General features: G+C 42.6%; 1 protein-coding gene across 3 annotated transcripts in view; it reads left to right on the top strand.

The window, feature by feature from the left end:
* SHISA5 (shisa family member 5) overlaps positions 1-14,907 on the top strand; it is a 138,632-nt gene that overhangs the window by 111,429 nt on the left and 12,296 nt on the right. For all 3 annotated transcript variants that reach the window (XM_029599403.1, XM_029599402.1, XM_029599404.1), the window contains one exon: positions 2,903-3,021. In XM_029599403.1, the coding sequence (XP_029455263.1) occupies positions 2,903-3,021 (119 nt within the window). The remainder of the gene's footprint in view (positions 1-2,902; positions 3,022-14,907) is intronic.

The following is a 14,907-nucleotide window of genomic DNA, read 5'->3' as shown; positions in this document are numbered from 1 at the left end:
GAGGGGAAAGTGCGGGGGGGTGGAGGAAACGGAGGCAGGCTGCGCGGCTCGGCACGCGCAGGCTGCCGATTTTCCATAGTCTTTGCGCGCGCCGCCCCTGGATTTTAAAGGATACGCGCGGCTACTTTATTAAAATCTACCCCTTAGTGCACAATCAAGCTGTGGAATCTGTTGCTAGAGGACTTGATTAAGGAAAATAGCATAGCTGGGTTTAAGAGGTTTGCTCAAGTTTCTGGAGGAAAAGACTATAAATAATTATTAGACTTAGGAAAGCCATCATTTATCCCTGTGAGTGAACAACAAGAAATCTGCCTTTTTGGATCTGCTGTGTACTTGTAACCCAAACTGGCCATTGTTGGAGACAGGATGCTGGGCTTGACGGACTTTGGTCTGACCCAGCATGGCACATCTTATATTCTTATGTTCCCTGTAAAGGATGTAGTATCTTCCTCATTCCCATATGTACCTTTGCCGACTAACATTGGGCCTTGCCCACTCTGTTCTTTGGTGAACACTGAACAAAAATATTTGTTTAGCATTTCTGCATTTTCCTAATCTCCCTCCACATTTTTCCTCTTCTGCTCTCAGTGTTATAGTTCCTTCTTTTAATCTTCCTCCTTTTGCTGATCTGTCTAACAAAAAGTCTCACCACTTTATTAGCTATATTTTCTTCTATACATGCTTTTACTATCTTGACGACTTTCCCCACTGCTTTCATTTTTACCAGATAATCCCTGTGTTCTTATTACTAAGATCCTTTGTACTTTTTGAAAGCTAAGGCCCGGCAATGCGCGTAAAGCCCCGGGATGCGTGTAAGTCCCAGGGCTTTACAAAAGGGGAGGGGGCGGGGCCAATGGCCTCCGCACGGCCGCTGGGCCTGGGATGGCGTGCCGGCAGTCGGCTGAAGTAAGTTTTGGAACAAGGAAAAGGTAGGGGGGAAAGGATGGGGGAGATAGGGGAAGGTGTGTGTGTGTGTGGGGGGGGTGTAAGGAAGTTCCCTCCGAGGCCACTCCGATTTCGGACCGGCCTGGGAGGGAACAGGGGAAGGCAGCGTGGCTCGGAGCGGGCTCGGCGAGCGCAAGGTGCACAATTGTGCACCCCCTTGCGTGCACCGACCCCGGATTTTATAACATGTGCGCGCCTGCCGGGTAGCGCGCGCACATGTAGGCCGCGCACGTATGTTTTAAAATCCGGCCCTAATCTTTTTACCCTTTTTCAGTCACCTCTTTGGTAAACCATGCAGGTTTCTTTTTTTTCTCTTACTTTTATTTACTTTCCTGATATACAAATCTGTTAGTTTTAGCCTACTGTTCTTCTACTTCACCTACCTGCTCCCACCCTTCTTAGATCCTCCGTAAAGGTACTCGCCCATTTTACCAAAGTCAGTATTTTTGAAATTCAGTACTGTTGTCAGCCCTATCCTTGTTACTTTTTCCCAGCATCCTCCTTATAACATTGTGGCCCTGTTCTGCTTTGCCTCAGTCATTTTTGTTTCTGTTGCAATGGAAAATCATAACTAAGCATAAGAATCTCAATGGTCGTTGCCGAAATGAGTCTGTCTGAGGTCTTGCACAATGTCTGTTGAGAAGCATTTAATGAAAAATGCATTTCTCCTAAAATTATCTTTTAAATGGTAGTCCAAGTCTTTCCTACTGCTAAGAAGCTAAAGAAGTCACATGAGATCTTTGTGATTCTGCTGTTCCCAAGCCCTGTGGGGAAAGGAATTCTTTATGGTACAGACTCTTGTGAATGTTAATGGTAAAAAGGAACTAACAAAACAAAATTGATTGTGCTGTATACTTTAATAATGCTTTCCTTTATAGTAAATCTTGGTTATGATAAACTAGTAAATTAGCAACACAGAAGAGTCATTGAATCCCAGATATACAATAGTGTAAACAAGGGGAAGCAAAAAAAAAAAAACCAAACAAAACTATTCAAAGGTAGATTGGTCTTTTAATATTATGCCAAGGTGTGAGCAAGCCTGTCAGTATGCCCTTCAATGCATGGGCCACCTGATCATTTCATTCGTCCACCTTTTAAAGTATTTATAAAATTGTGTCTAAAAAAAAATGTCTATTAGACAATCTGTCTTTAAAAAAAAAAGTATCTATAAAAAATACTTAAAAAAAAAAATCTATTTCAAAGTAGATGAATGAAATGACGGGGTGGCCCATGCATTGAAGGACACACTGACAGGCTTGCTGACACCTTGTCATAATATTATAAGACCATTCTACCTTTGATTATTTTTTTTGTTTCCCTTCTTGTTTACACTATAATAAACTAGTCATATACCTCCAAAGTAAATCTTGTACAAGTACTGCTATTACAAATTATTGGGCTTCTAGCTAAGTCAGAACCAGGGCTAGGATCTGATGCCAAGAACCTTCATTTGCAACTTACCAGAGATTTTTTTTTTAATCCCTTTGTATCTTACTTTAGTCCAGTCCTTGCACCAATAAAAGAGCTGAGAACCACACCTGAACTCCTTTCAGAACTCTGCAATCGTGGGCTCCAAATCTGTCCACTAGGTGTCAATTGCAAGAGGACTATAACTCCTTCCCCCTCACCCTGCCCGGAGGGGCTGTGAATACTGCTTCTGCAGCATCCCCAGCCCCAAATTTCTCACAGAGCAGTAGACCCAAGCTAGAAATTAAATCAAAACCAGGTCCTTCTGTATGATAGTGCAGAGCACTGTCACTGAGCCATCAGGCTGGCCTACAAAACCTTTTATAACACATTTTGTTGACAACAGGCCTATTCGTTAAAAGCAGGTCTTGCCATCATTTTGCAGAAATTTAACAGTGTTGTATATATTTTACTCTTTCGCAGGGCAAGAAATACCTCTTGTAGAGAAAAAAAACATTTTAAATTGTCCAATTTTGTTTTCCTCTTTCAGCACATGGCCTATTGTTGCCGTGGGAATTACCATTTTTGTTGTTTTCGTGGTTACCATCATCCTGTGCTTGACTTGTTCATGCTGCTGTTTGTACAAGATGTGTCGAAAACCTCGGCCAGGTGAGTCCCTTTACTTACAGTTTGACTGAAAATATTCTTCTCTGGTCATGCATCTCATTCTTGCAGAAAACCAAAAGTCTGATAGGTATTTGGTTAGTTCTTCTTGTGCCTGTCCACCAAAGTAATTTCCTTCCAATGATAAGCACATTTCAGCACTTGAGAGCTGATATTCTGCTATTTTCTAGACATACTGATATCTGCCTAGCCAATGGGTACTTGGCTGTTACTGACCTTATTGGTAGATAATTCAATAGGCTTAGCAAGGGATGGAGCATAGCCACATTTTGTTTTAATTCAGTTGGAGTTGCACCATTCTGAAACTGCTAGAGGTGGTGAGGAGGAGTAGCCTAGTGGTTAGAGCAGTGGGCTGGGAACTGGAGAAGCCAGGGTTCATATTCTGCTTCTCCCACTGATACTTCTTGTAACCTTAGGCAAAACACTTACCCTCCATTGCCTCAAGTACTAACTTATATTGTAAGCTTTCAGGGGCAGGGAAATTCTTACTGAACCTGAATGTAGCTCATCTTGAACTCAAATTTGGACAGGAATAATTAAATCTAAAATCCAGATCTCATTAAGGGCTCGCACCTTCTAGGTTTCAGTAGTTAGCTCTTCAGTTGCCTGAGCCTTCACCTAAAGAAATATGACCAAAATGATAAAGGTTATGGAATGGCTCTCCTATAAGGAGAGGTTAGGGCTGTTCAACTTGAAGAAGAGATGGCGGAGGGGAGGATATGATAGAGGTCTAAAAAATTATAAAAGGACTTAAACATGTAAATGTGAATCTGTTATTTACTCTTTCAGATAATACAAGGACTAGGGAGTAGGGATGTGCATTTGTCCTGGTTCAGGGAGCCTGAAACCCAAAATTTCGTGAAAAATTTGTTTTCGGGTTTAGTGCGCACTAACCCAAAATTCAGGTCCCCCGAATTTAAAAGGCCCGAACCACGAGAAATACGAAATTTCCCGTGGCGGGCCGAAAACGAAGCCCAAACCAAAAGGTGGATAGATGACCCAAGGCGGCATATGTAGTGTCATAGGAGTAACCAAATGCCTTCTGTTGCAAAAGTGTTTTATGATTAGTGTTCTACCTTTTGGGTACCACAGTTGACATCACTGAGGTTATAAAATGAAACACTTGTTTGCAGTTGGACACAGTGATCTAGACCTGGAACCTCTGAAGGACTTTCCTGGAGGGGCAGATACAGACAGGTTAATATAGCACTATATGAACCTGTTAAGGTGCTGGAGTGGACATGACAGTTTAGCATTAGGTTAGCATAATTTTAAGGATTCCAGGGTCTCTTTCCTGCTTTATGCCAGTATGCAGAAACACATCCGGATGGCATGAGAGAGACTGCCAAGTTCCTACAGAATAAATTATGCCCAGCAACAGTAGAGTTACTTCAAGGACATTTGGCAAGAACGTTATGGAGCATGGAGCTCGAACTACCACTTGCAGAAGAAACTCCCTTCAGCATGGAAATAGCCTCCCCATGACTAACCTGAGGACAGTGTGTGTTCCCGGCAGAGATAGGTCTCCCCCCATGCCTGCAGAGACAATGGACTACTGAACCAAATCAAAAACCTTGTAATTGGAAAGATAAGAGAAATTCTGGCCAGGCACAAACTGAGCAGCTTGCGTGTGAAACAAAGAGCTGTAGTAATGTGTGGGCAGAGAAGCTTCAAAGATTGTAGCAGCATCAATACTGTATCCAAACAACGGTGTTCCTGTGCCCGTCACTTCTGGCTAAAGCAAGGAACCAATGAAGGGGGGGTATGAGTAATCCTCTTCATTTGATAGTTAGGCAAAATGGAATAAGGAGAATTTTCAAAAGTTGTGCATGTAAAAATCGGCATATATGCATGTAAATAGCATATACTTCCATATATTCTAAACTAGAAACCTCAAAATATATGCGTTAAGGGTCTGTGAGTAAATTTGTGCATATATTAAAAAAAAAAAAGGGAGTGGGCCAGAGATGTTCTGGGGCGGGGCCAGCATTTACGCATGCAACTTGCTATTTTATAAGCAATTTATGCATGTAGATTTGGCAGCTTACTCGTGTATACTTACATCTGCTCTGTCTGGAGTGATAGTAAACGTCTTAAAATTTAAATGCTGAGTGTAGGGGGGATCTGGGTGAAATAGGAGGAGTTGAGGCTGAAGATCCAATCAGTTCGCCCAAAGATGGACTGGGCGAACTGATTGGTAAAACTGGTAATTTCATTGCCATGTACAGTTTAGAAAATCTCCCAAATTACATGCATAAAACCAGACTTACAGACTTGTAAATTACACAGGCAAAATCTCCACACACATTTTTTAAGTTAGACGTAAAAATAAGTCAGTATAGCAGTTGCACAATATTTATCCAGATAAATTCTGATTTTGCTGGCTGAGTTTTTTGAAAGTTATACTTCTCCGGACAACTTTCTTTTTATCTGGCTGAGTAGCAGCAAAGCCGCTACTTAGCTGGATAAGTCTTGAAACACTACTTATCTGGTTAAGTGAGATAGTCAGATAATTCTAAAAAAGTGCCACTTGTCCAGCTGTCTGACTTGGCCGGATAAGTAGTGCTTTTAAGACTCTTTCAGCTATCTGACTACTGGATAAGTAGTGCTTTAAGACTTATCTGGATAACTGCCACTACTTGGTCAGAACTTGTCCAGATAAGTGCAATATGTATTTGTGCATTTTTATTTATTTATTTATTACATGCATGTTGCAGGGTACATTTGCATCTATTTTATAACTTACATATATAATTCGCGAACAGGTTATAAAATAGAGTAGTAGATTTTCTTGCACTCACACGCAGCTGTTTGAATGTTATCCTCCCTGTGTGTTTGTAGAGCTGGCTACCAAAGGTTTATTTTGTGTATATACACCAGATCTAATAAATTACTACTGGTTAGTCTTTGATCTCTGTATCCCATCATGCTTCCTGACAGTCATGTTAGTGGCTCTGTGCATGCAGACTGACAGATCAAAGACTAAAATAATTAAATGGGGCTATCCTAATGTTTACCACTTGTTAGTACATAGAGGTGCAGACCCAGGAACACCTGCTTGTCTGTTCTTTGGGCAGACCTACATGAAAACCTTGCTAAAGCCATAGGAGGAGACATCACTTTTGTATGGTTCTTGAAGAACATCTAGTTGTGACAAGGACAAGAGAAAATCAACAAGACAACCGTTTGTGCCATTATAGTAGCATGATATTTTATTCTTCAAAGTAAAGACCCATCTCTAGCTGTGATGATGGGAGCAACTGATCATGACCTGTGGTTTTTGTTTTGTTTTACTACGATAAATACCAAAGACCCACTAAACACTTTACAGAACAACCTACAACATGTCAGATGCCCCACAGATATTCTCTAGGAGCTTTCAGTGAGTGCTTACTAAAATATATATTGAAAAAGAGGGAGAGAATCCTACCAAACTGGCTACAGCACAGAAGAATAGTGCTGGTATTACTGTAATCATGCAACCCCCAAAATCTATTTTTGTGGTGTTAATATTTCCTAATAAAGACTTTTTGGGATGGAGGTTTTATATGATTACAATAGTGCCAGCACTGCCAGCCTCTTGCTGAAAAGTTCCTTGAAAACCTTTGTGGGGCACTTGACATTTGTTGTGGACTTAATAGCAACATGTTCAATATGTCTATCCATTTTTAGGAGGGGAAGGAAGAGCTATTTTGCTTAATAACTTCCAAAGAACATCTGCAAGGCTGGTAGGTAGCCAGAAGAAACTTGAGAAATTTTTAAAGAGGTCACTGCTGAATGCTAAATGTGCACACCTTTTACCTAGGAAGAACATGTCTCTTCTGTGGCATTCTGGTTCTAACTCATCCAGTCTATTTTATTTCTGGCATTTGGATCCCTTTGCCTTTCCAAATACTTCACATTGCGTTACCTAAACTCTCTGGAGAAAAATAGCTATAAATGAATAAAAGCAAGAATGCTAGCAGAACAGAGCCAAACTTAAGGTCAGCACAACCTTTATTGAAGTCATTAATGCCTGTCGCTTATCTGCTTAGCAGAACGCAGTGTCAGGATGCTCAGGGAAAGGAGATTATAACTGTTATGCAGAGAATCATGTTTGAAGATAAGAAACCATAATGAAAAAGCAACAAACTGCTGCACTTGTGTATGGAGCAAGTAAGAATGTAGTTAGAGAGGGCAAGAGCACATGAAGAGAAATGTGCAGAAAATGCAATTTATGGAAACAATTCATTTGTGCTTCTTTGGATATTGTTATTACTACCCTTTCATATGAGTGAGTCCTTTTTTCTTAGGTACGTAAGATTTACCATACTGGTTCAGATCAAAGATCTATTAAGCCTAGTATCCTGTTTCCAATCCAGGTCACAAATATCTGGCAGGATCCCAAGGGGTAGATAGATTCCATGCTGTTTATCCCAAGAATAAGCAGTGGATTTCCCCAAGTCCATCTTAATAATGGTTAATGGACTTTTCCTCTAGGAACTTGTTCAAAGCTTTTTTTATGTTTAAATCTGTTTGTTGAAAATCACAAATCAAAATTTCACTGGTTTATAATAACATGTTTTGCATGCAACAAGACTAACCATTCTCATCTCAAGCCCTTACAAGGGGCGTGGGTTCTGCTACCCCCTCCGGGCATAAACAAAGACAAACAATGCAAGACCTAACACATTTTTTCTTGTTTTAGTATACTGAGTTTGAGATTCCTCTCCTTTCCCTTCCCCTTCCCAACCCCCTATCTCCTTCTCTAAAAGTCCAACTTTTTGCTTTTGGAGAGCATCAAATAAAGAATATTAAAGAAAGAGTTCCCAAATCATTTATTCAAGATCCAGCTTTGAGCTTTAGGAGGTAAACTTTGTATATAGCTGTTGCAAGTATCCAGGAAGGTTCTTTTTTGCTTAAACGTTGATAGACTTGCCATATTTTCCATTTGCAATAGAGTGTGAGACTGGTACCTTCATAGCCAAAAGGATGGGAGGCTGTGGGTTTCTCCACAATCCAAACCTTTTTTTAAAATGCCGCTATACTAACAGCTTTCACCACATCTTGCAACGAATTCCAGAGCTTAATTATGCTGAGTAAAAAAATATTTTCTCTTATTAGTTTTGGGGTAGATTTTATAAATTTGCGCGAGGGCGTACTTTTGTTCGCTCACCAGGCGCGAACAAAAGTACGCTGGATTTTATAAGATACGTGCGTATCTTATAAAATCCGGGGTCGGTGCGCGCAAGGGGGTGCACATTTGTGCAACCTGTGCGCGCCGAGCCCAGCGCGCGTTGCCTGTTCCCTCCGAGGCCGCTCTGAAATCGGAGCGGCCTCGGAAGGAACTTTCCTTCGCCCTCCCCCCACCTTCCCCTCCCTTCCCCTACCTAACCCACCCCCCCAGCCCTATCTAAACCCCCCCCCACCTTTGTTGCCAGATTTACGCCTGCTGAAAGCAGGTATAAATCTGCGCGCGCCAGCAGGCTGCTGGCGCGCCATCACCCAACCCAGGGGCTGGTCTGGAGGCCTCGACCACGTCCTTGGGCCGGTACCACACCCCCGGTCCCGCCCCGGACACGCCCCCTCCCCCCACCCCTTTTACGAAGCCCCGGGACTTACGCACATCCCGGGGCTGTGCGCGCGCCGGTGGCCTATGCAAAATAGGCGTGCCGGCGCGCGTAAATCCGGCTGGATTTACGCGCGCAGGGCATTTAAAATCCGGCCCTTTAAATGTATCACCTAGTAACTTCATTGTTTGTCTCCTAGTCTTTGTACTATTTGAAAGAGTAAACAACTGATTGTTTACTAATTCCACTCATCATTTTACAGACCTCTATGATATCTCTCCTCCGCCATCTCTTCTTTAAGCTGAAGAGTTCTATCTTCTGTAATCTTTCCTCATAGAAGAATCATTCCATCCCCTTTATCATTTTGGTTTCCCTTCTTTTTACCTTTTCTAATTGTGTTGTATATTTTTTGAGATGTGGTGACCAGAACTGCACACAGTATTCAAAATGAGGTCATGCACCATGAAGCGATACAAAGGCATTATTATATTCCCTGTTTTATTCTTCATTCCTTTCTTAGTAATTCCTGGTATTCTATTTGAAATCTGCTCAGTGTGTAGCAGCAGCCAAGAAAGCAATGTATTATCAACAATAATGCCTAGATACTTTTTCTGGATGGCATTGTGTAGCTATAATTTGGGTTACTCTTCCCTAAGTGCATTACTTTGCACTTATCCACATTAAATTAAGTTTTGCAAGGTCCTCTTGGAATGTCTCACTTTTGTTATAGAATAGCTTTCACTACAATATAACAATGAAATAATGGTGATGAAGTTTGTTCAGAGACTGAAGATTTTTGGCCAAGTGATGCCCAGTAATTTTAAAGAATTATCACTCAGAGATGGTATAAGTTTGTTCCTTTGGATGTATGTGTTCAGTGAGAACATGGGTAATTTGGGACAAGGATGAGTTACCGTGGTATAGCAGTAATAAAATCATTAGCTGCAAATGTCACTTTTGGGATTTATCATGTGATAACACAGGGCATCAAACGTTAGTATGTATTAAGGAAATGGCTACATGTCTTTGTTTTGCTCAGCATGATTTGGATATTTTTCCCCCAGAGGGGGCAACAATAGGCTTATTGAGCAGTACATCCAGCTGGTCAAGTGACAGGAAGATATTGTGTAATGGATCTAGCACAGGTGTAAGAAGAAGGCTGTGGAGTACAGTATTCAAAATGACTAGCTAGTAGGGATGTGAATTGGGTGCCCGATCGTTCCCGCTTTCAGGATCATCTGGCCGCGTGAAAATCTCGTTTTCCCGCAGATCCCCGTTTTGTTTTTTTAGTGAAAAATCGTTTTTTGGGTTAGTGCGCGCTAACAAAAATAGCAAAAAATAACAAAAATAAATGGTTTTTTTTGTTAGCGCGCACTAACCCGAATAATGATTTTTACGAAAATTTGGGGGGGAAAGTGATCGTTTCTTTTTTTACCTGATATATTAATGAATTTAGAAATATCGTATGATATTTCAATTCGTTAGAAAAACGATTCACATCCCTACTAGCTAGTTCTCTGCTGATATTTTTCTACGGATGAATAAATTGGTTTGTCTTAGATTCATGCTGTCTGTGAAATAAAGGTTTAACCAGACTTGCTCTGTTCAAGCTATAGCCAACGCATGGCCTGATGTGGCTTGAAGTGAATTGGAACCTGCACGGCTCAACTTGTATTTTCAATCCAGGCTCATTCAGCTGGGACCTCTGATGTAGATGCCCACTTGGTGACCAAGTGCTGGAGGACTTCAATTCAGTGTCACAGTTTAGAGCAGCGCTTCTCAACCGGTGCGTCACGACACACCAGTGTGTTGCCGAGCAGCGGCAGGTGTGTCACGTGTGCTACCGGTCTCCCGCTGCTCTTCTCCCTTCTTCCTTCACCGAGCGAGAGGCAGGCTTAACTTCCACTGCTGCCGTTGCCGCTCGGGCTATCAGCACGTTTAAGCCCAGATGGGAATGGCAGCGGTGTTAGTGGAGGCTGGCAACTGCGGCTGGGCCTTTTCTTCTTCCCGCACCTGCCCCCTTTGCCCGGAACAGGAAGTGATGTGCAGTGGGGTGCGCGGGAAGAAGAAAGAGCCATGCTGCATGAAAAGGTAGGGGCGGGCCCCGAGCAGTAGCGTGAGCCTGAAGCAAAATCAGAAGCAGCTAGAAATCGGCACAGGAGACAGCAGAATTAGCCTCCCGTGGCTGATGGGATTCTTCTTTCTTGGCCTGGGGGGGCTAGAGGAGGAAGCTGCTGCAGCTACCATTTGTGCTCGGGAAGGGGGGGAGGGGGGCAGGAAATGAGAGAGACAGCCAGCCAGCCTGTCTGTAAGTGAGAGAATGTATGTGTGATTGAGAGTGTGTATGTGTAACTGTGACTGAGAACCTGTGTGTAAGTGAGAGCATTTGATTGAAATCATCTATATAAAGTGTGTGAAAGAGAGCCATGTGTGTGATTGAGAGAAACTGGTCAGAGAGGTGATGTGTGTGTATATAGGAGAGACAATGGAAGTGACTGGACAGGGAGATGACTGGAATGTGTGTGAGAGAGAAAAAGTGATTGTGGGAATGAGAAGCCTGTGCATGTGGAGAGAGCTAGCATAGGAGTGAGAAACATGGGTGTGTGTGAGACACAGCATGGGAGTGAGAAGCCTGTATATGTAAGATAGAACATGGGAATGGGAAGCCTGTGTGTGTGTGTGTGTGTGCATGAGAGAGAGAGAGAGAGAGACTGGGAAAGTGACTGGTGTATGTGTGTGTAAGAGAAAGACTGGTTAGGAGATGATTGGTGTGTGAGAGACAGAAACTGGTATCAGAGGACCAGGGTTTTGTGTTTCAAAAACACGGACTTTGTTGAAATGGGGAAGTACCTGGAGGAAGAACTAGAAGGATGGGAGAAAACAAGAGATGTGGAACAACCCAAACTAAAAGGAGCAATTACTGAAGCGACTAATATACATGTAAGAAAGGTTTCATTCTTTTCTGGTTCACAAAGGGGAGGTGGCTGATAAAATAAAAGATAAAAGAAAAGCATTTAAGAAATATAAAAGATCCCAAAGGGAAGATCACAAGGAAGAATTTTTGATAAAACTGAGGGAGATGAAGAAAGTAATCAAGAAAGCAAAAATCAAGCGGAAGAAAGGATTGCCAAAGAGGTAAAGCGAGGTGACAAAACTTTTTTCAGATACATCAGTGAAAGGAGAAAAGTCCAAAGTGGTATAGTGAAATTGAAAGGTGAAAATCATCAATGGGTGGAGACAGATAAAGAAATGGCAGAAATATTAAACGAATACTTCAGTTCGGTGTTCACTAAAGAAGACCCCGGAGAAGAACCATCGTTAATTAACAAGAAACTGGAGGAGAGTGGAATGGATGAAACTCTGTTTACGGAAGAGAATGTATGGGAAGAGCTAGGAATACTGAAAGTGGACAAAGCCATGGGGCCTGATGAGGATACTGAGGGAGCTTAGAGGTGTGCTGGCGGCTCCACTGCGAGACCTGTTCAATAGATCCCTGGAAATGAGAGTGGTGCCGAGTGATTGGAGAAGAGCGACGGTGGACCCTCTTCACAAGAGTGGGAGCAGAGAGGAGGCTGGTAACTACAGGCCGGTTAGCCTCACCTCGGTGGTGGGAAAAGTATTAGAGTCGCTGCTGAAGGAAAGAATAGTGAACTATCTACAAGCAGCAGAATTGCTGGACCAGAGGCAGCATGGTTTCACCAAGGGAAGGTCCTGTCAGACGAATCTGATAGACTTTTTTGATTGGGTGACTAAAGAATTGGATCAAGGAAGAGCGCTTGATGTCATCTACTTGGATTTTAGCAAAACTTTTGATACGGTCCCACATAGGAGGCTTGTGAATAAAACGAGAAGCTTGGGAGTGAGTGCCAAGGTGGTGGCATGGATAACAAACTGGTTGAAGGACAGAAGACAATGTGTGATGGTAAATGGAACTTACTCGGAAGAGAGAGCGGTGATGAGCGGAGTGCCTCAAGGGTCGGTGTTGGGACCGGTCCTGTTCAATATGTTCGTGAGCGACATCGCGGACGGGATAGAAGGTAAGGTTTGTCTATTTGCGGATGATACTAAGATCTGCAACAGAGTGGATACGCCAGAAGGAGTGGAGAGAATGAGACGGGATTTAAGGAAGCTGGAAGACTGGTCAAAGATATGGCAGCTGAGATTCAATGCCAAGAAGTGCAGAGTCATGCATATGGGGTGTAGAAATCCGAAAGAAATGTATTCGATGGGGGGTGAAGGGCTGATGTGCACGGAGCAGGAGAGAGACCTTGAGGTGATAGTGTCTAATGATCTGAAGTCGGCCAAACAATGCGACAAGGCGGTAGCTAAAGCCAGAAGAACGCTGGGCTGCATAGAGAGAGGAATAACGAGTAAGAAAAGGGAAATGATTATCCCCTTGTACAGGTCCTTGGTGAGGCCTCACCTGGAGTACTGTGTTCAGTTCTGGAGACCATATCTCAGAAGGGACAGAGACAGGATGGAGGCGGTCCAGAGAAGGGCGACCAAAAAGGTGGAGGGTCTTCATCGAATGACTTATGAGGAGAAATTGAAGAATCTAAATATGTATATCCTGGAGGAAAGGAGGAACAGGGGTGATATGATAGAGACTTTCAGATACTTGAAAGGTTTTAATGATCCAAAGTCAACGACAAACATTTTCCGTTGGAAAAAAATCAGCAGAACCAGGGATCATGACTTAAAACTCCAGGGAGAAAGACTCAGAACCAATGTCAGGAAGTATTTCTTCACAGAGAGGGTTGTGGATGCCTGGAACGCCCTTCCAGAGGAAGTGGTGAGGAACAAATCTGTGAAGAATTTCAAAATGACGTGGGATAAACGCTGTGGATCCATAAAGTCTTGAGGATGTGAATGGAATGAAATGAAGAGAAGAGGCATGGGGGTGGCTTGCGGGAATGATGGCTGCTACCCTTATTCAATAAACATACACAAGGTTAATGTGACTCCAACATTGCTCTATGCTTCAACGGCAAGAGGAAATGTGGGAAAAAAGATCTGCATTCACAAATAAGCATGGGAGTAGCTTGCTTGTTGCGGTGGTTACTACCCCAAACCAAATTAGCCTGATGCTTCACTTTCATTGCATATCCAAGCAGCTCTCTGCTTCAATGGCAGGGAGGAACAAAGAAAAGAGGATTTATATTCAAACAACCAACAAGGACTAAATCGCACAGGCTGGAAAAACAAATAGGCGTGGGAGTAGCTTGCTTATTGCGGCAGTTACTACCCCTAACCATTTAGGCTTGATACTTCACATTGATGCAGTTCCAGCACTGCTCTCTACATCAATGGCAGGGGTGGAAGGAAATTAGAACCAAAAAGTTACCAATAAGGGCCCTGACCTCAGTGGTCAGAGTAACAGAAAAGCATGAGAAAAATAAGTACGAAAGCTTGCTGGGCAGACTGGATGTGCTATTTGGTCTTCTTCTGCCGTCATTTCTATGTTTCTATGTATGTGAGTGTGACTGGTATGTGTGTGTGTGAGAGAGAAAGAAAGTGATTATGGGAATGAGAAGCCTGTGCATGTGGAGAGAGCTAGCATAGGAGTGAGAAACAGGTGTGTGTGTGTGAGAGACAGCATGGGAGTGAGAAGCCTGTATACGTAAGATAGAACATGGAAGTGGGAAGCCTGTGTGTGTGTGCATGAGAGACTGATCGGGAAGGTGACTGGTGTGTATGTAAGACTGGTCGGGAGATGATTGGTGTGTGAAAGACAGAAACTGGTCATGGGAGTGTAACTGGTATGTATGTGTGTGAGAGACAGAGAGAATGGTCGTGGGCACTAAGGAAGAGCTTCAGCCACTACTGCTTCTGGTGTGTGCTACTGGCCTGTATGGAAGAGGAGTAGGAGAGCTGCTGGAGGGGGTTAGTAAAGGTGGCTTTTTAAGTTTATTTTTCTTGATTGACTACCATTTTAATTACTGAATCTTATGTGATGTGTCTGCTGTTTTGAAATATTTTATTGGTGTTTGGAGAATTTTAAATAATTTTTATGAGTTTTTAATTGTTGGATATTATTCTGTTCATAGTTGTTGTGAAACATTTATTCTGCTTATTAGTTTAGTTATACAGTTATTTCTGTGTTGGGATCTATAGCTGTTTGGCTAGTTCTGTTTTCCTAATAGGAGGTGTATTGGTCCTGATTTAATATTTGTAGTGTTGCCTTTTCATAGGTAGGGTTGTTACTGTTTGAGTACATTCCATAATACAAGTGTAACTGTGAGCATATTAGTTTATGTGCATTACTGCAGATTCTGGGAGTATGTTAGGTTGGTTCTGTCTATGTGACTGAGGTGAGGTATTT

Source organism: Rhinatrema bivittatum, chromosome 4 (assembly GCF_901001135.1).
Source record: "Rhinatrema bivittatum chromosome 4, aRhiBiv1.1, whole genome shotgun sequence".
NCBI lineage: Eukaryota > Metazoa > Chordata > Amphibia > Gymnophiona > Rhinatrematidae > Rhinatrema > Rhinatrema bivittatum.
This window is presented reverse-complemented; position numbering and strand designations above follow the sequence as displayed.